This window comes from Lipophrys pholis, assembly GCF_963383615.2.
Source record: "Lipophrys pholis genome assembly, chromosome: 2".
Lineage (NCBI taxonomy): Eukaryota > Metazoa > Chordata > Actinopteri > Blenniiformes > Blenniidae > Lipophrys > Lipophrys pholis.
Window position 1 is genome coordinate 26,533,254 of NC_137636.1, and position 19,387 is coordinate 26,552,640.

Sequence of the window (19,387 nt, forward strand, 5' to 3'; positions counted from 1 at the left end):
AACATAACAGCATTTAGCCAACACAATTCCATATTTTAACGTGACGTTCACAACCGCAATACAAAGCAGATCATGACAGAACCTGTTTGAAGTTTTAAGTGTCTTTCCTTTGTATTAATCCTATTCTCTTCACTGCTTCGGTTTGAACCACAAGTGTGAACACTCGTGAATCCTGTAGTGGTATTTCTTTGATGTTTATTGTAAAAGCTGAAGGTGCTTCAGAGTGAGGAGGTACACATAACCCACACTGATTTCCTCCGTGTACTGAAGCTCAGCTGGTATTGCTGCACCAACCTTCCCTCTGTTAATAGAAATTAGATGAAAATTTGCATACCCTATCAGAGAAACAGAATCACCAGTCTTTCTGAACAGTGGCTGTGCTAAAAGAAGCCACAGAATGCTTAAAGACATCACAACAAACAGACTGGGAGAAAAATCCTTGGCTAAAGCAACAAATGATAAATTATTTGACGGTGTGAATGTCCTGATAATTCATGTCTCTTTACTGTCATTCAACTATGAAGACTTAAAGAGTAACACTATGTTTTACGGACAGTATGACACCTCATGCTGTATGTTGCATACGCATGTATAGTTTTACTGTGTGTAAAGTCATATAAAATATGGAGGCTGTGTGTGTGTATTACCGAAGGCTTGTGCTTATTTCCATGCGTGAAAGAGCAGCCTAATTGGCCTGTCAAAGGAACAGATAGCCCGTTCCCCTCGTCCTCCTCCCCCTCCTTTATTTCCTCCCGTCTGCTTCCCCCCCTGGAGTAACTGCTGCCACAGTGCTCAGCTCACTGCTGTTATCACAGGACAGCAATCAATTCACAGATTTAAATTACCTCCGCCTCCAAGCTACTGTCCTCTACACCTGACCCCCCCATCTGTCTCCCTCTGCCTTCTTCATCCTCCTTCTCCTCTTTCCTTCGCCTTTCTCTCCTAACATCCAGTCTTCTCTTTAACTTCCCACTGTAGTTGACGAAGCTCCTTCCCAACTCCATCCTTTCTCCCCGTCTTTAATCTGTTCATTGTCGAAGGCTCAGTCAGATTTGCAAAGTTATTTACTTCCGATTCCCTCTTAAATTGCCCTAACAGGAGAAACAGTGCGAGATGTGAAAGCTTGCCAAGCCTGTAGTCGTTAATACAGTCTTGTTGAGCTGTAAACTGGGGTGTGACTAATCCCTCTGCCCTTTACACACACACACACACACACACACACACACACACGCACACGCACACGCGCACACGCACACGTGCACACGCACACGCACACGCACACGCACACACACGCACACGCACACACACACGCACACACACAGGAGGAGATTTGTCATTTCTCACAGTGATGTATTACCTGTGGTGGAGGTCTCTGTACAGCTAATGAGTCCCTCCCTGCTCGGCTGTTACATGCATGTTGACCTAAATTACACCCGGAGTCAGGGCTGATGGATTACAGATCCGCCTCAATGAGCCTCCACAAAACGCTGCGTTGTAAGCAGGCAGCGCAAAACTTTCATCGACGGGTGGCACCATTCATGTTTAGAATAAAGCTGGAGTCATTTTCATTCTCATAGTGATTAATTGCATGGCGAAGGGAATGGCTGCGAGCAAAAATGCTACAAAAAGTTAACATTATCACCAAAGCAAATCAAGTCTTTTGTATCTCCTTATGATCAACAACAATGCCTGGTCACAATTGTTGACATTAGAAGTTTAAAATTACTTGTAAGAATAAATAGGCATCATTTTGTCATAAAAACACATGATATTATTTATGAATTAATTCATCTACTGAATCAGTTTGAACTGAAGAAAGATGCTTTTTGGATCAAATGCAATTAAAATGTGATTTGTTGTGATTAATCAATTAGAAAGACCCTTAATTAGTTAGATTTTGTTTTAATCGTCTCACCACTAGTATACAGCAAATATCTGCTACATCACTGATTTTAATTGAAAGCAACTCATTAACTGTTTGTTCTGGTCTGTGTGAGATGACACTACCACAGATACTACCACTACAATGTAGGCCATATTTAAATGGTTTTATCAACACAGCCTGTAGTCCATTTTGGTAATAGAGCCCACTTTTTTTTCCCATTTATTGGGATTTGGTGATATTATTTATTTCTTTATTTGGAGCAAAACATCAGATGAATAATGATCATCAAAGTTTTCATCGTTTCCAATTCCCTTCAGGTGGAAGGTGTGATCACAGCTTTGATTATTGCTTTTATGAAGACAGCTTTGCTGCTGCAGATAATTAAAACAAAACTTTTCTTCACCGGAAATGAATCAACTCTTGTCCTTTTGAGAGTCAACAAACACGATTAAAGTCATTCACCGTTGGATCTTAATCGAATCTCCTCTTCGTTCCATCCATCTTCTTCCTCACTCAGTTCACACAGAGTCACAAAATCAATATGAAGAGCAGCCGAGACATCCCTGTCCCCTTCATGTTCCTCAAGCTCTTCCTCCTGTCAGGGACCAAGTAAATGATGAAACTACTGCTGTAGAGTGTATAAATGGGACTCATGTCTGATGCTGATGGTTTTTGACAAAGTCAGCACAACAGCTGGAAGCGACAAACCCTAACTTCAGGTATCATGAGCTGCAGGTCTCAATACGCACTGTGCAGTTCCACCTGTTAAACCAACAGTGGATAGAATATTTAAAGGAGTTTGGTCAATCTGGTGTCTGAAATTGGAGTTTTAGGATTAACCTCAATGTTTCCCTTTCACTCCAATGAGCACCTCCCATTTTACTGGGGTTTAAACCAAAAGTCTGTGTTAGAAATCTTGTGCTAAGATCTAACCAGGCAATAACACAAAACCCTTCCCTGAAATGTGGACTATCTGCATTACTATACGAGACTTATTAGAAGAAAAAAAAAAAGACATTTCCTGTAAGGCAAACTCCCCTCCTCCCCCCATGAAGATCATAGCTATCTTTTCCTATAACAATTAAGCAGCAACTGAGAGGCTCTGACCTTGAAGCTGAGCTTTTCATAGCACTCCTGCTGATTGACCGTCAGAGGAGGGAGATGTGTTCTAGACTTCATGTGGCTGAATGACGCTCATCATGTATTCATTTCACTCACTCATTACATGGCTTATAGATTTGTCCTTCTTCTTGTCAGACCTTCAAACTATTTCTTTTTTTCTCTGGAATAGGCAAGAATAAGTCTTGGCTTCAGCCTGTACCCATTTCGGTTACAGAAATTGGTTAAAAAAAAAAAAAAGTGTGTGTGTGAACTTTTAAGCTCTGTAAACTGAATGCACAAAATTTACATTTTTGGACTGTAACTGTAACTGAAACAAACCACTCATTAATTCACTGTCTATTCTAAATCCACTCTGTCTTCTATTGAGTCATCGATTTCTTTATTGGCTTCTGGGGCACTTAAGCTGATAAAGTTTGCCTCCTGAAGGCAGCGGTGCGTCTCGTCTATCTCTCGCTGCCTTTGTCACCTATCGACTCCCAATGAGTTGCAGCAGCGTTCTGACAGGTAACGAGGCCTAACTAACATCTTCATGCACAGATTGCCGGCCTGGATGAAGCACACTGCACGTCCCGCTCAGAAATACAATCAGTCCTTTCGAAAGGAGGTAGGAATAAACTCAATTAAAGGTGAAAAACCAAAAGGAGAGCTTGAAAGAAGAAAAGGCCATGTTCTCAATCCAAGTGTAAACGGAATGCCAAAGTACGGGATCGTCCCCTGTGAGATCAGCCAAGACAGGTGAAAGGCCTTCTTGGATATAAATAGTGTAGGTGTGCTCAGCTACTGGTTGGCATGATCTTAACCTTGTGTCTTCTTCACTTTCTGAGATGTGGAGGTTTTCAGTATGTTTAACTTGGTCACAATCTGCAAGGAAAACAATACAAATGTTGGAGTTCCTCCCTTCATTACTTCTGATGTCTGAAATGTTCACAGATTACAATGTGAGAAATATTAAACTCCTGGAACTGAATGCAGTTGCATATTTTCTAAGTTTACTTTGTTGCTTGGAGGTCTGCAGTTTATTAAAGGAACAATCTGGCGTGAGCTCCGAGAGAAAACGTTAAAGAATCTCTCCCTTAGTTAATAAGTGATTTCTCAGTGTACAATGTTATATTTGAAGTTCTCACTATCTAAAGTCTTTTTGTTCCAGTATTGTTTTGCAGAAATTGATTTTAATATAAGATTTGGTTAATATACAGTGGCGCAATGTTATATTTTCTAGTTTCAATTTGTCATAGTCAAATATATAGATTTGATTCACACGTGCACATTTCTCCTAATATGAGAGACATTAGACTTTGTAAATCAGCCGTATCTTTGGAAACATTAAAATGTTTAGCACTTTGCAGCATTTCCCCTTTCCAAACTTCCATGTGTCAGAAATGAAAGGACCATGCAAAAACAATCCATTTTGCAGACAAGTTGTCGGGAGAAGTGACATGATTTATATCAAACATGAAGTACTTTATCTGGATTATGGATCTTGGAAGAAAATCCCTGAAATCTCTAGACTTTTGCATTGAATGACCCTTCTGTCAATGCTTATTGCCTGCTAGTGCATCTTAGTCAGAGCGTTTAGCGCCTCTCACTGTAGCGTAGCGAGCCCACCCTCCAGACCACTGAGTCAACTTCACTTCACTGCTCTCATGCCTTTGTCCCTACCAGAACAACTTGATCGTGTGGAAGAGGGCATGAACAAGGTGAACGCAGACCTGAAGGAGGCCGAGAAAGATTTAAAAGATGTAGGGCAATGCTGTGGTCTGATATGCCCATGTATTAAAAAGTAGGTACCGGCCAGGAGCCCCCTGCTCTTGCCTGTCTCCAGTGCTGGTGGTGGTGATGGTGGTGGTGGTGGTGATGTCTGATGTCTCTCTTGTCACAGTCAATGTCTTTTTTTGTCTTCTCTCCTTTGTCTCCCTCCCCTCTCTACTCCCCCTCCCCTCAACCTCTTCCACCTCTCTTCTCTTCTCACGTGCTTTCGTTCTTTTGCTGGGATAAATGACAATGTGTTGCTAATCAGAACAACTGGAGCGCATCGAGGAGGGGATGGACCAAATCAATAAGGACATGAAGGATGCAGAAAAGAATTTGAACAATCTAGGACAGTTCTGTGGTCTATGTTCATGTCCCTGTAACAAGTAGGTGCTGCCTGCATGTGTTTCAGTGCCTGCCTACCTGCCTCTCTTCTCCATCCGCCTGCTTCTGGTGTGTAGAGCATGGTGAACTGTGGTGTGAGCAGTCAGGCCCAAAAGACACGACAGTGTACTCTCCGAACAGGCACTGGCACTGCATGCACGACCGTCTGTGTCTGTGTCTTATAACTTAACACTGAGATCAGGTGAAAGATCATGTGCGCTCATGGAAAACGCACGACACAACATGTGCGCAGCGGCTAGTGCGCAGCTGTATTTGCTCTCAACAGCCCTTCATTCCACATTGGATGAGAGATTCTCTTCCAGCAGGTAGCAGCATCAACAAGGATCTTGGCCACGGCATCCACCGACCCTCTAAACCTCACCCACACCCCCACCCTGACGCCTCATGCTGTGCACGACGTCCAACCAAAAAGACCACATCTGCTAGTTGCCTTCTTTCTCATCTGAATGTCACCCATTTTACAGCCCAAAACATAGAAATATTGGTGTTTTTAAACACGAAATTTAAGATTCAAAGTTTGAGATCTATAATGTCAGGTCATGGGTCATTCAAATCAGAAACCTCTTTTAAAGTTATGATTCAGCATTTTGGAATAGTCTTTATTTGTCTTTTTTTGCAGACACTTACATGAAAAGATTGACGGTGAAACTGTGAGTGAAGCCAGCAGACAGTTTATTCTCACGAGAGCTGAGGATGTGGTTTTAGTTCAACCTCCAAAGTTTTGCAAATTTCATATTTAGCATCCACTCATGAGAGCAGCGTTGATCTTTTCATGTTTTTCTTTGCAAAAATAAAGCAAATAAGAGTATCTGCCAACATGCTACAAATTTCAACCAAGCATAATTTTAAACAACCCTTGGTACAAGTTTGGGGTGGGTGATCTTTTCATGCTTGAATACGATCGGGTGTAGCCTGGTCTTAAGAAAAACATGTTACAAAGCAAAAAGAGCGAGTCAAATCTGTTTGATTAGAGATTTGAGGCAACATGAGCATGTATTTCTTTGAGACCAGGTGTATTGTTTGAATTCATTCAGGGCTTGCAGGTAACAGGATTTCACTTTTTCCCAGGTGTCACATTGGATGTCATCAGTTTAAGATTCCAACACGTGAAAATGAATAAATAAAGGACCTGTTAGGCAATAAGGAAAAGTATGCAAACATTAACGGGTTGACACAACAGTAGCATTTGGTCCTCAGATCACAAACCACTGGATGATTCAAAAGACATTGAGGCAAACTTGTTTAATGAACAAGCTCAATGTTAGAATTGGCTTGTTTCACACTCAGTATGAACTGAAGAATCCAAAGCTGCAATATGAGGTGATTAGTGAGCTGTTTCTTTTTTCTCAAGCAGAGGTTAAAATTTTGAAACATCCTTTAAAATGAGCATAATTGGTCTGTTGTATTGCTCTCAAATCCTTCCTGAAGCCTTGTGTGACATCTTTTCTCACTCCTAATTGCCAAACTATGGCCACTGAGTCATGTCTGAGCATATTACACTCTGGGACCGATGTATGCACTCTTCTTAGTTCATCGTTCTCTGACTGAGCTATAGAAAACACAAGTGGCTGAGAAACCAAAAAATAAAATCATTTGAATGAATCTAGAAGTAGTATTGGATATTTGTTGTGTTTACAATAAAAAAAAAAACTCTTCTAGGATTAAAAAGTAGCATGTAGTATCCATGATTTATATAATTTCCTTCATGATAATTACAACACTTTTACTATCAATAATTCAGCTAAGTCAGTTTTGATTGGCTGCCACAGTCTGATTTTACCATCTGATCAGGGACTTGATGCGTCCACATACCGTAGAATCATTTTGGGTTCAGATCTTGTCTATTCTATAGCTCTCTGGTCCTCTCATTCATGAACCTCTTGTGGTTATGTCATGTGTTTCATTTGATTTAGACTCTTTTCTAAGGCCGTCTCCCCCCCTCCAGGTCAAATGGCTTGAGTATGAGAATTCTTGCTTGTTGTTCTGGCCTGACTGGAGCACCTGATGGGCATGATTGGCCTCCTCCAACCTGAGAGGAGCTTTTAAATTGCATCGGCGGTCTCCGGTGGAGACCTCTCACCTATCAGATTCTCCAAGCATCATCAAACAAACGCTAAGAATTACATGTGCTCATTTGACTGTGTGCAGGGCGTCCTCCCACAGATCCAACCCATCCTGATGAAATGAAGGGCTTGTCACATCTAGACAAATGATCACTGTGTGTTTCTCTCAATCTAACTACACAGCTTTCTTTTTAGAGACACAGCATGTATCTGATCCTGTTTATCTTTATGTGTTCTCCCTCCCCATGTCCAACAATGCATGTATAACGTCTCCGCCTCGCATGTCTCGTCACCCTGCATGTTTCTATGTGTGTGTTTGTGTGTTTGTGTGTTTGTGTGCGTGTCTGCTTATTGTGTTCCGTGTTTGTGGTCTTCTGTACCTGCTTGTGGGAGAGGATTATTTTCTTCTTTTAAATTTCTTTCTGACACAAGCCACAACGTGAGCTTATTGTGCTCTGATTCAATTGATCGGCACGTTAGATCAATTATTCACTAACAGGCTGAAAATGCATGTAACGTGGTTGGCGTGTGGCTTTTAGCAACCTAATTGGCTCGACACTCTAAACATATATAAGCTTATATATTTTTATAGTAAACCGCTAGACAAACCATTTCATACTCAAACTCATCAACACACACAAACAAAGCATGTTCATTACACACACATACAAGCACGCACACACACACACAAAGTGTGTGTATTGTGGCTAAAGTGGCCCTGACTGAAATGTGTGTGTGGTAGGATTAAGGGCGGGGGCCAGGCCTGGGGGGCGAACCAAGATGGAGTGGTGAACAGCCAGCCCGGGGCTCGAGTGGTGGACGAACGTGAACAGATGGCCATCAGTGGGGGTTTCATCCGCAGGTAAGCAAGAGCGTGTGTGTGTGTGTGTGTAGGCGTTGGTTCGATGACAAACGGGCTGCCAGTGTGCAAAACACTTATATTCGAGTGTGCCATACAATTAACAGGGATAATTAAATCATGTTATGAGGATATTTTGCATGTTATGTAACGTTATAGCAGTCATCACCAAGTAGAACAGAACCTGTTTTGACTGGACGTGTCCAGTCCTGTCTGCAGCTTTTTTTTAATACATTCATGAAAATATCTGGTTTTCCATTATTTTTCATGGCCTTGTTGGCAGGTCTACTCCACTCGCAAGCTGCCCACAAAATGTTGAAAATTACACATATTTTTAAAGCTGGACTTTGTGAAACACCATTTAGTCAGAGCATCATTTTACAGTTTTCATTTATTTTGTCCAGTGAGGCTTCAAAAAAGTGATTATGTTGTGGTTTTCTTTGGATTTCCTCTCCAGAAGATGCATTGTTTCTTTTTGTCATTTAATTCCAGAGATTTTAGAGGAGTTATTTTTGTTCAAGGAGATTATTTTAGGCACAATAAAATATTTTGAGTAAGCCTCAGAGAAGCCTATCTTTATTCATTATTGTCACTCATTTTGACATCATACAGAGGAGGCACATTTTGAATATATAAAAACTACAAGGGGAGTTTCATTGAAGTGTCTTGATGCCGAGCCAAGTGTCCCATTTTCTGGGAATAAAGGTGTGGACGCATTACAGTTAACTTAAGTCACAATTTGGTAAGACAAAACAATAACAATCTATCAGGTGAAAACTCCTCTCTGCTCCATCACATGCACATGAGTCACTTATGAATACTAACAGATGATGGCGGCCTAGTGGATTCTAGTCAGGAGCAGATTGGTTTTATAAAATAATGGGATTCAAGCGGTGTAAAGTATATTTCCACACTTTGAGAACCCCCATCTTAACTCAACAATTCTTTACCATCAGATCATTCCATGTTTTATTGTACAATGATTCTTTGATGCTGTCCCGCCCGGCCAGAAAGGACAATACCGACTGGACAGTGAACACTTCCTCTGCTTGTGTGTTTCAGGGTAACAGATGATGCCCGAGAGAACGAGATGGACGAGAACTTAGAGCAGGTGGGCGGGATCATCGGCAATCTGCGTCACATGGCCCTGGACATGGGCCAGGAGATCGACACCCAGAACCGCCAGATCGACAGGATCATGGAGAAGGTGCTGCACGGAGAGTTTATTCAGAAAGTCCTTGAAGATTTCGTTGTGTTTGACACACTAATGGAAAATATCTGATTCTCACACCAGCGTTGAAAATCTGTGTTTGAACTTTCTGATCGTGGATCTCCTCAGTCTTTGCGTCTCCCTGAGCTTTCATGACGGACAATATTTTTCTCTTTCAGGCCGATTCCAACAAGACCAGGATCGATGAGGCTAACCAGCGTGCTACGAAGATGTTGGGCAGTGGCTAAACTGCAGCAACAAAAAGTGCTTTCATCCCCATTCAACCCCAGACACCACAAACAAAAGAAATAAACAACATCAACAAGGGAACCCAGCTCCTACTTCCAAACGCCCGGCGCCCACTTCCTTTCGCTCAACAGCATTCGCTGCAGTCATGCTTGTATTGTGATGCTGGTAGAGGTTTGCACACATGCACATATCATCCTTTCCCTCCCTCCCTCCCATTACCTGCCCGTCACAAAGCCCCCATACAGTCAGTGTTGTTCTGTGATGTCATCCTTTTTGATTTTGTTAAATAATAGCTCTGTGACATGACGTCCACTCCGACTCAATCCATGCTGTACATAGTGCTTCTTCATTGGCTTCAGTGATTTAGATCACTCGTCCGCTTCTTTCCATCGTTCTTCTCTTCTTTATTTTTTAAAGTCTGTGTGTAATATAAACTGTATGTACACCTTGTTTATAAGATACCATTCGCCCCGTGTTGGTATTGTGAGACAAACCGTATATCTATCAGTTAATTTGCTGTGATGCTACATGAAGAGGCCACGGTGATTTTCAGTGAGTGTCGTCGACATACAGCACTTACAGTCTATTAAAAGACCACAGTCAATTCAAGTAGGTTTTACTGATCTGGTAGATCATGGACTCTTCATTAAAGGGGACCTATTGATACTCTGGAACTCCTGCCTCTGATCGCCCAGCTTCCGGGAAGTTAATCTTTTAACATGTAATTTGACGCCAGCATCGCCATTTTACTTGATGTCTTGAACAAGTAACATATGAGAAAATCTGTGATTTACTAACAGCAACTCTGAAGTATTTGACACTTTGGCCTAATTTGATTTGAAAACCCTGAAACATTATATATTATAAAAAAAGAAATACAAATCAGGCATAATATGCCCCCTTTAAGTATTTGGACCATGACTTTGGAGCAGTAATGCATCACACTTTGTCAAGAAGCAGTATTAAAACAAGTTGATGCCATAGTTTGTATAGTATAACGTTTCTTTTCCTCAGGGAAGTAAATCTGATCATTCAAAGGCAGAGAGATTCATATTTCTCTGATGTATTGTGATCTATAAAAGCTTCAGCCTCAGATTTGCATCCAAAGGCCTGGTGCGAATGTGAAGAGCTGCATTTGTTTATGGTCTGAACAGCATTACCCTAAACAGGTGGAGGTCAGAAGAATCAATTCTTCCTGTTAGAGAAAGCTCAATGACCTCTTCACGTACCAGGCCATCATTTACCCATGATTTATACCCCAGCAATATAAATATAGTGCATTGAGTGTGTTATGCATGTCCGTCCGCTCTTAGGAAACACTGAATTATTCATCTATCCAGGCAAAAAATATCCCAACATGGCAACCGCATGCGACATGCTGTATGTAGGCCACACAGAGGAGAGGCCCGTATTTAACTGCAATAGTGCCACTCTTTGTTTCATGTCTCTTTACCTTTGCAGACTGTGACCATCACTGTAAAATATTCCTTGGAAAATGCCAATAAAACCATCATAACTGTAGAACCAAACAAAATCTCTGGCCTGTTTTGATGTGACACAGGATATAATCATGGGACTACAGTGTAAACCTGGATGTTCTGTCTCAGCTCGCTCGGATCTTTTACCCGTGAGAGGAACCAAAACAATCAGAGTACCTAGTTTTATTTCACATACAGTAGCAGGTCCCTATCATGTGTGCCTAGTTGTATGATTGTATTGGTGCTGTGAATTGTAGCCGAGTTATCAGCTTTGTGTGGATCTGTGTGACGAGTGGTTCACTCATTGAGTTCAGCTGAAGTTACTTTAGTTAGTGGGAGGAAGATGCTCTGTGATATGGCTGTTACACTGCAGAATGTGAACAACAATGTCAGCTCAGACATAAGCCAATGGTCAGTTCAGTGAGAGAATAGAGAACATTCAGAGAACATGCAAACTCCACAGACAAAGACTCTAACACCTAACCAGGACTCAAACCAGTGGCCCTCCCACTCTTAGATGAGAGTGCCACTGTGCATCCTTTACTGTGTTCCAGTTTCATCAAAGTGGTCAGTTAATAATATACCAAGACTTCATTTATATTCTTCTATATTGATCACGTTTATTTATATTCATATGACATTAAAAAAATGAAAAATAAAGTTTTTATTGCAAGGTGTGATCAAAATGACACAATATTTCACAAATTAAAGTCTTTAAAAGAATCTATAAATCTCATTCAATTCTTACTTGAGGTGCTTTCATGATGCCGATGTCTCGTTCTTTTGACTACTTGATGAATGGATCATTTTGAGCAGTGATGAGTTTTGTAATTTGTTAATAACTTATATAGCTTAGTTTTATAGAAACCCTGAAAAGAAATCCATAGAAATGACCATATGTGGTCTCGTAGCCTATGATGAAGGTGTTCAGAATAATCATTTAAAAAAAACATGATCTCCATAGTTAAAGCTTCACTCATAATTACCAGTGGATCATTTTATGTACTGTATATTATTTGCACAAGTGCTTTCAATTTATGTAATTTTATGGTTTTAAAATTATATGGTGTCATCAAATTATATATTGGCTGGACAATTATTCCCCAAAACTCTGTTTTCTTTTAATATCGTTCACATTTCATGATCCGTAGTATCAGTTTTCAGTTTTCACACTGCTGCCTTTACTTTGGAAAAATGGTATGTTCTGGCAACAGGAGCGTCACCCCTTCTGCAAATATCTGTCTGTAGTTGATGTTGCCATGGTGATAAGTTAACAGCTCACACGGGAACATGTGTGCCATATAATGTTGTGCCATTAAATCTAAATGAAGAGAAAGCATTTTCTCCTGTGTTGTTCCTCTGGGGGGTCAGAGGTCGCAACAGCTTATCCTCACATTCAAAGCGAATGTAAAGCCGGAGTTGATTGGCTCCAACGTGCAACGAGTCACAGCAGTTATTTAAAATGTGGAGAGCGCATGCGGGGGCAAATACAAGGAAGGCTCCGGTACAGAGGGGAGGAGAGAGACAGGCCGGGACGCAGGAGGAAAGATGTGCACAAGCACATTAGACTAATGGACATCCACTGTGGTGCCCTGGGCTTAGGGAGGATTACAGTTTACCACGTCACTAAGAACACCCACCCACCCACACACACGCACACATACACACACACACACACACACACACACACACACACACACACACACACACACACACACACACACACACACACACACACACATACAGGGTAATCCACTGTGCCGTAGTTACACATAACACTGCCCCTGAACATGCATGTCGTGTGAATAAATGCAAATAAAGAAAAAGATTGAAAAAAATGGTTTATCAATATGCTCACATTTCTATCATAAAAAAAACAAACATCTGACCCTTGTGGCTGATGAAACTCAAAGTGTGAATCTTTTAAAGGTACAGATTTTCTGTTTCTATGACTTGTGAGCATTTCCTGTCAAACTTACTTGCTGCTGCTCAGAAACCAAAACAAGGTTGTGATGTTGGGAACTAACTGAGGGTGGCTCAGAGCTTTTTTTATTTAACCAACACTGCCATCTGCTGGTACTCCCGGCCTCTGCACTCTGCTTATTGTCTAACAAAGATCTTTAAAGGCTCATGATATTACACTGATGGTTTCATCTGGGATATTTTACTGTTTGGAAAATAAATGTTTGGATAGGACAGAGACACTCCGATCAATATGGAAGGTAGCACGATTCATATCAGAGATTACAAGTCAGTTACCCAAGCTTTTATTGAGGGTATACAACATGCATGGTGTTGAATAATTTTGATCAGACTCAAATAACAGAAGAGATTAATGAACTTCCTACAGCTGAGATTACGAGAGGGAAAAAGAGGTCATGTACCTCCAAGAGGGCCCCCACTCATCATATTCCCTGTGTCTTTGTTTGCTTATAGTCCAAATGTATTATTGAGAAAAGTTAAGTCAAACCTCATCATCCCCCAAGAGAGCAATTACTTCTGCCACCGGCAAAATAATAAATAAAAAGACAGAACTCTGTAAATTAAGACAGAAAATGAATGAATTCCCTCCACAAAACTGATTGCTACAGGAACAAATTAGATTTTTCACTTTTTTTTTAATCCTGCATCTGAGCACCAGGTATCTGTGTCCAGGTAGAAGCAGCTGGAACTGGTGGTGGAGTGTGTGTAATCGGTCTGCTAGGTTCACTCTGGCCTTATTCACAGACCTTATTGTGTGTCAACACCTTATAGATAAAATTTAATGGAGTTGAATTGAAAAAGTCCAAACCTGTAGATGAAGTTAAAAGTTAATCAGAAGTGTAAATCAATCTCATAAAAGTTTAATCCATATTAATAAATCAAAGGATGACTTTAAAGAAATATGTGCACTGCTCGTGATGTCCAACAGTGTAGCCATCACTGCAAAATGAAGTGTATTTAAAAATATAAATGATTAGGTATTATCCCAGAATGTTTAATTTGATTTCAGATACAAGCTGCTGTATACTAAAGGTAAGTGAGAAATTGCTGTTAAATTAAAAAAGAAAATCCCTAATAATAATAATAATAATAATAATAATAATAATAATAATTATAATAATAATTATAATAATAATAATGTTGTTGTCGTTATTATGATTTTCACTACAATACATCTCGCAGCTTTCACGACGTTCGGCAATCTCCGGGGATCACGTGACCCAGTCGGCTGTCTTCGGGTCTTTTCGTTTAGTCTGTCTCCCTCAGTAGCCGCTTCAGGACTGTGAGCAGCCGCGGTGCTAACATGCTTCGAGCCGTATTCCGACTGTCTGCCTCTGGGGCCCGCAGTCTGGCCCGGTCCAGACCCTGTTACTCAGGTAGGACTGTCCTCCATACACCTGTCGCCACATGAAATACCCCTTCCGTAGTAAAAGAGACTACAATAGTGTTGCGCGGGTAGCTGCCTAGCTTAGCGGCTGCTGTGTGTGGCGCTAGAAGCTAACATGGGGTGACATTGAGTTATTTATGAGAGAGGCTGTCATCGAGAGCTCGGGACTCAAAGTATTTTTGCGTTTTCCTGCTCAGAAGAGTTGTATTTTAGCGGTAGAGGCTTGAAATGATTTGTAGTTAAAGAATTGACGACCTTGTGATGACCCTCCTCGGTGTGTTGGAGAGAGTCAGTGACCGCAGGTTAAACGCAGCTCGTATCGTCACGTCCCTACAGCCTGAACTTTGACCCCCGTAACCATCAGCTTTTACTCCTTTATGTTCACACTTTACCCCAAAATCACCAGGTTAAAGAGGTGCCCGGGTCCTGGTTTGCTGCTCGGATTCCCCTTCAATGAACTGACCTATACAGTTAAACATCTATAACATCTTATATCTGAAAAGAGTTCAATATGTATATGTAATATGTAATTTGTAAATAATGTTTATTGGCCTGGCACAATCAATTAATGTAATTTTTTTTTAGCTTTTGTGTAACGTGTAGTTTAATTTATCCAAGCATTATATTGCTATATAGGTGTGGGTTTAAAAGTCCTTTAGTTCAACATGCTGTCAAACCACACTGTATAATGTCATTTGCAAAAGAAGCACATCAAATATGACTTACTCGGCACATTGGGTTTATGTTTGAAAACGTCCTCTAGTTTTGCTCAAGTAGTTAAATACATAAATCTTGTTAAGTGATTGAAAGAAAAAGATGTTGTGCTGAAGCAAGGGGACACTATTTTGCATTGTTGTTATTTACTGTGCCTTTCCAGTCGTAGCCCCAATATTGTGGAATGACTTGCCTCTGTACAACAAACAGGCCGACTCGCTTCCTGTTTTTAAAACCGCTCTAAAAACACACTTTTTCTCTTTGGCTTTTAACTCAGTCTGAGAGGTTGACGTTTATTGTTTTTAACATTTTTACTTATTTTTATTGTTTTTTATTACTATATTTTGTTTTTATTGTTTTGTCTGTGTACAGCACTTTGGCACACTGTGTTGTTTTTAAAGTGCTCTATAAATAAAGTTAGTAGTAGTAGATGTTACTTAGTATACTGTCCCTGCCCATAAAGATTTAGATGTTGCAAGTTGCTGTACCTGCATCAGGTACATGATGTCTATCTAAATGTTATTTATAGACACAGCTCTCACTATGATGAAGGTGAAAGAGTTGCAAATGTTGTGTGACCTGATTTGACTTCAGGTCCCCAGGGGCTTTCGAGATTGCTATGTGCACACTGCCACATACACTCATACTGATCTATATATACTGTAAGGCTATCACATATTTATCATGAACTAATCCAGCTATTAGCTCCTTGGCTTTTTAAAAGTTCCATATTATACAAAATTCACTTCATGATGGTTTTCCAACTGTAATTTGTGTCCTCATAACATTTGAATGAGGCCCAGAAAGCAAGAAAGTATTTTGTCTCCCTCACTTGCTCGCTCCACTTTCGAGCAAATGTGTGCTCATACAGACAAATCAGAGATTTTCCCTTTGTGACATAATGCGTGGAAGTAACCACTCCCGCTGGTACTGGAACTGAGGTTTTAAAGATATAACAAGTTTATTATGAGACGATGACGTCACGCAGACCCACAATGTCCAAATTGAACAAAAATACTTCGTACTGCTTCCTTTTCTGAATATATACTTACCTCAAGTTTCCTTTTGGGAGCATACATGCATACACTCGTATATATTTCATACTTGCCTGTAGAGAGGAGTTTATTACCGCTCATATAAAATCAGCAATAATGATAACAATTTTAAAGCAAACAGAGCTCTGGTATCGGAATAGCATCAGTATCGGCAGATATCCAAATTCAGGTATCGGATCGGAAAGTGAAAAAATGTGGATCGGTGCATCCGTACTTATAGTGAGCAGGAGCAAGCCTTAGATACTTGGTAGTACTAGTAACTGTAAGAACACATACGACTAAACTAAGTCACATATTCAGACACACAACGTTTTAATTTGCCGTCTTCAGGAGCTTCTCCTCCTGGGTCACAGTGTGGTTCAAGCTGGTCGAACGACAGCGTTTATACAAGTCATAGTGATAAATCCACCATAAACATTAGTGCATTGCACTAGTGTTTTGTTAAATGGTGACCGAATTCCATTAGCGTCCGTCGTTGCTGCTAGGAACATTCATTCATTCGTTTTCTCCCGCTTATCCATTTCCGGGTCGCGGGGGTGACAGTCTGAACACTGTTACCCAGATCACAATGCACCAATTAAGAACCTTCCTGCAGGTGGTGAGCCCACGGGAAGGTGACGCCCGGCGTGGGACACGAACCCACTACCCCTGAGATTGTGAGTCTCATGCTCTACCAAGTGAGCTAGCCGGGGGACTGCTGCTAGTAACAGCATATATTAAAATAAGACTCACAAAACGTACGACACTTCAAAACTTCACTGTCAATGCTGTTAAACAGTGTTCATCAGGGCAGCTATGAGTTTCTGTCAGGTTTTTAACATCTGTTATTAGCAGCAACAAGGGATGCTAAAAGGTAACCAGTTAACAGGGAAACCACTTAATTTGAAATGCCGGAAAGCTGTTCTCCCCGTGGACAGACACAGAGACGGCCTGTTCTCAGTGCAGCTCACTGGAGGGACTTTTAGATTGGCTGAAATTCAAATTTGACTTTGAATACAATGTTGTTGGACCTCTTACACTTATGTAGAATTGTTGAAAAACTATGTAATATGGGACATTAAACTGAAAAATGCAAACAAAATTGACTATTTTTTCTTGTTGTCTGAGCACCAAATGTCTAGTTTAGGATTCACTGTCTGATTAAATCTTCATGAATATTCTTCTGCAATTTGTTCCACATATTGAATTAAATTAAATGTGTTCGATTGCATCGCGGATGATGGGAAAGGCACGTCAGCATTTCATCGCCCAGTGAATAACAGAAAACATTGCACTGAAAATGACTGTTTATTCCTCTGTTGTGAAGAAAAAGAAGTGGTTGAGATGATCTGTGGTTTTTATCACTAAACTCTTATTCTGAGTTCGAACAGAAAACATGTTGTGGAGTGAGTGACTCTGTCATGAAGGATTTTGCGTGTGTGATGTTTTCAGCTCCACTGGCCTCCAGGTGTTACTCCCATGGCAAGGTGGAGACAGATGAGGAGTTTGATTCCCGCTGGGTCACGTACTTCAACAAGCCTGACATCGATGCCTGGGAGCTGAGGAAAGGTGATTTGTTGAACATTTATTAGTCGGTCCTTCTTGTTTTGGTTCCACGTTAGACAGAGCACGAAGTCGGAGTCTTTTCCTGACCTTAAGTGTGTGGGACCGGAAGCAGCTGGAAAGACGATCGCTCATGTTGTCTTTGTTCGATTACGTCCCCCTGAAGGCATGAACACCCTGATCGGCTACGACCTGGTACCTGAGGCCAAGATCCTGGATTCAGCTCTGAGAGCTTGTCGACGACTGAACGACTTGGCCAGCGCCATCCGCATCCTGGAGGCCGTCAAGGTGAGCGCTGGCCACTCGCCGTCCCCGCTGCCTGCAGTGCAGGCGAAGTGTATTAGGCAGTGTTTTCAGATGTGATTCCATTTCCTGGTTGGACTTAAAATTGGGAAAATGGGAAAGGAAAAAAAGATTGGCACTTGGACTAAAACATAACAATAGACATGTTGAACAAAGCATATTGGATTAATACGGAGATACATTCACCAGCTGAGAACCTCCGACAGCCTCCAACATTTAAAAAGGAATCCAAACCGCTTCAGTAATCCCTCCTGTAAATTCATCAGTTAGAATAAAATCACTCAGGATTCAGATGGCAATGTTCACACACACACAAACCCTCCAGGTTTCATGTAAACCAGACTCTGTACAGATTGTGAGCACCGTTTTACAGTAAATTTGTTTTTGGCCTCTGACAGGACAAAGCCGGCCCCCACAAAGACATCTACCCCTACCTGATACAGGAGCTGAAGCCCACCCTCTCAGAACTTGGCATCTCAACACCAGAAGAGTTGGGAATTGACAGGTTGTAGACTGTCAAGGTAAGACTCCACTAAAGGAACAAAAAACAAGAATTCTTGAGGTTTGAGTACCGAAAGCTTTTCAGTAACTCAATGTCCAGGTTCACACGCTGTGTGTGCATACAGCAGATGACGGTCAGTGTGGTTTATTTCTGTGTTGTTGCTTTCTCTGCAGGTCCCTCCATGTATAAAGAGACGAGCTCTCCCGATCCCCACCACTGAAAAAAATGTCTATATTGTTAATTAAATCAATGCTGTCCTGCTGTGTTTTAAAGGGTGGACCTAATAAAGAAAGCAGTAAATGAACTGATCCATCTTGTGTTTTTATTGATGTCTTGGAAATCAATAATAGATTTTTTGACCAATGTTATTTTGACATACGATAGTCGAGAAAGCAGAATATGATTAATATTGACAGCTCCTTCACAGCAATGAATCTGAGCTGATGGTCATGTAAACAGAATTGTGGGTGCTTTGACAAGTCAAAGAGTTTTATGACGGATTGAAGCAGGTTTACGCCGTCTCCTCTCTCCTGTCTCCTCCCTCCCCTCTCCTCTCTTGTGCTCCTTTACACTAATGAATGGATCCTCCTCCACCTGTGCAAACTCCTCTGCTTCACATCCAGGCAGAAATCGGTCTGTTATTATATGTAAACTAAACATGCTGGGTCGAGGTACATGCATACTTCATACATACAACACACGTCATTAAAGCATAGGATTATTTTGTTTTTTTATTTTGGTGTAATGGAATGTCTGGTTTTGTTGCAGTTTGAAAAAGCAAGTAGCTTTGTAATGAATGTATTTGATTATTTTATAAGTCCTAAATTATGATTAAATAACTAGGTAGTTTGATATGTACCCTACAAAGGATCTATAACCTT

The 19,387-nt window shown here is 40.9% G+C and overlaps 2 protein-coding genes across 7 annotated transcripts in view; both read left to right on the forward strand.

Annotated features, from left to right (window-relative positions):
• The window catches only part of LOC308128148 (synaptosomal-associated protein 25-A-like), a 43,066-nt gene extending 31,330 nt beyond the window's left edge, over positions 1-11,736 (forward strand). For 3 of the 6 annotated variants that reach the window (XM_080493408.1, XM_080493410.1, XM_080493409.1), the window contains 4 exons: positions 4,670-4,787; positions 7,967-8,086; positions 9,146-9,290; positions 9,473-11,736. In XM_080493408.1, the coding sequence (XP_080349534.1) occupies positions 4,670-4,787; positions 7,967-8,086; positions 9,146-9,290; positions 9,473-9,541 (452 nt within the window). In that variant the 3' untranslated portion in view covers positions 9,542-11,736. Of the gene's footprint in view, positions 1-4,669; positions 4,788-5,024; positions 5,143-7,966; positions 8,087-9,145; positions 9,291-9,472 lie in introns of all 6 variants that reach the window. The other 3 variants (XM_080493405.1, XM_080493406.1, XM_080493407.1) reach the window with 1 other exon arrangement.
• Positions 11,737-14,243: 2,507 nt separating this feature from the next.
• On the forward strand, positions 14,244-18,810 carry cox5ab (cytochrome c oxidase subunit 5Ab). Its single transcript, XM_080458293.1, has 5 exons — positions 14,244-14,379; positions 17,591-17,707; positions 17,868-17,989; positions 18,403-18,525; positions 18,680-18,810. Exons 1-4 carry the CDS (start codon positions 14,307-14,309, stop codon positions 18,514-18,516), a joined length of 426 nt encoding a protein of 141 aa, XP_080314419.1. The 5' UTR covers positions 14,244-14,306; the 3' UTR covers positions 18,517-18,525; positions 18,680-18,810.
• Positions 18,811-19,387: the final 577 nt, after the last annotated feature.

Excerpts from the sequence above, each read along its gene's own strand:
- cox5ab (XM_080458293.1), top strand. The coding sequence starts at position 14,307 with ATGCTTCGAGCCGTATTCCGACTGTCTGCCTCTGGGGCCCGCAGTCTG. Across the intron at positions 14,380-17,590 it reads GTCCAGACCCTGTTACTCAG|CTCCACTGGCCTCCAGGTGT; the intron begins GTAGGACTGTCC and ends TGATGTTTTCAG. Across the intron at positions 17,708-17,867 it reads TGCCTGGGAGCTGAGGAAAG|GCATGAACACCCTGATCGGC; the intron begins GTGATTTGTTGA and ends GTCCCCCTGAAG.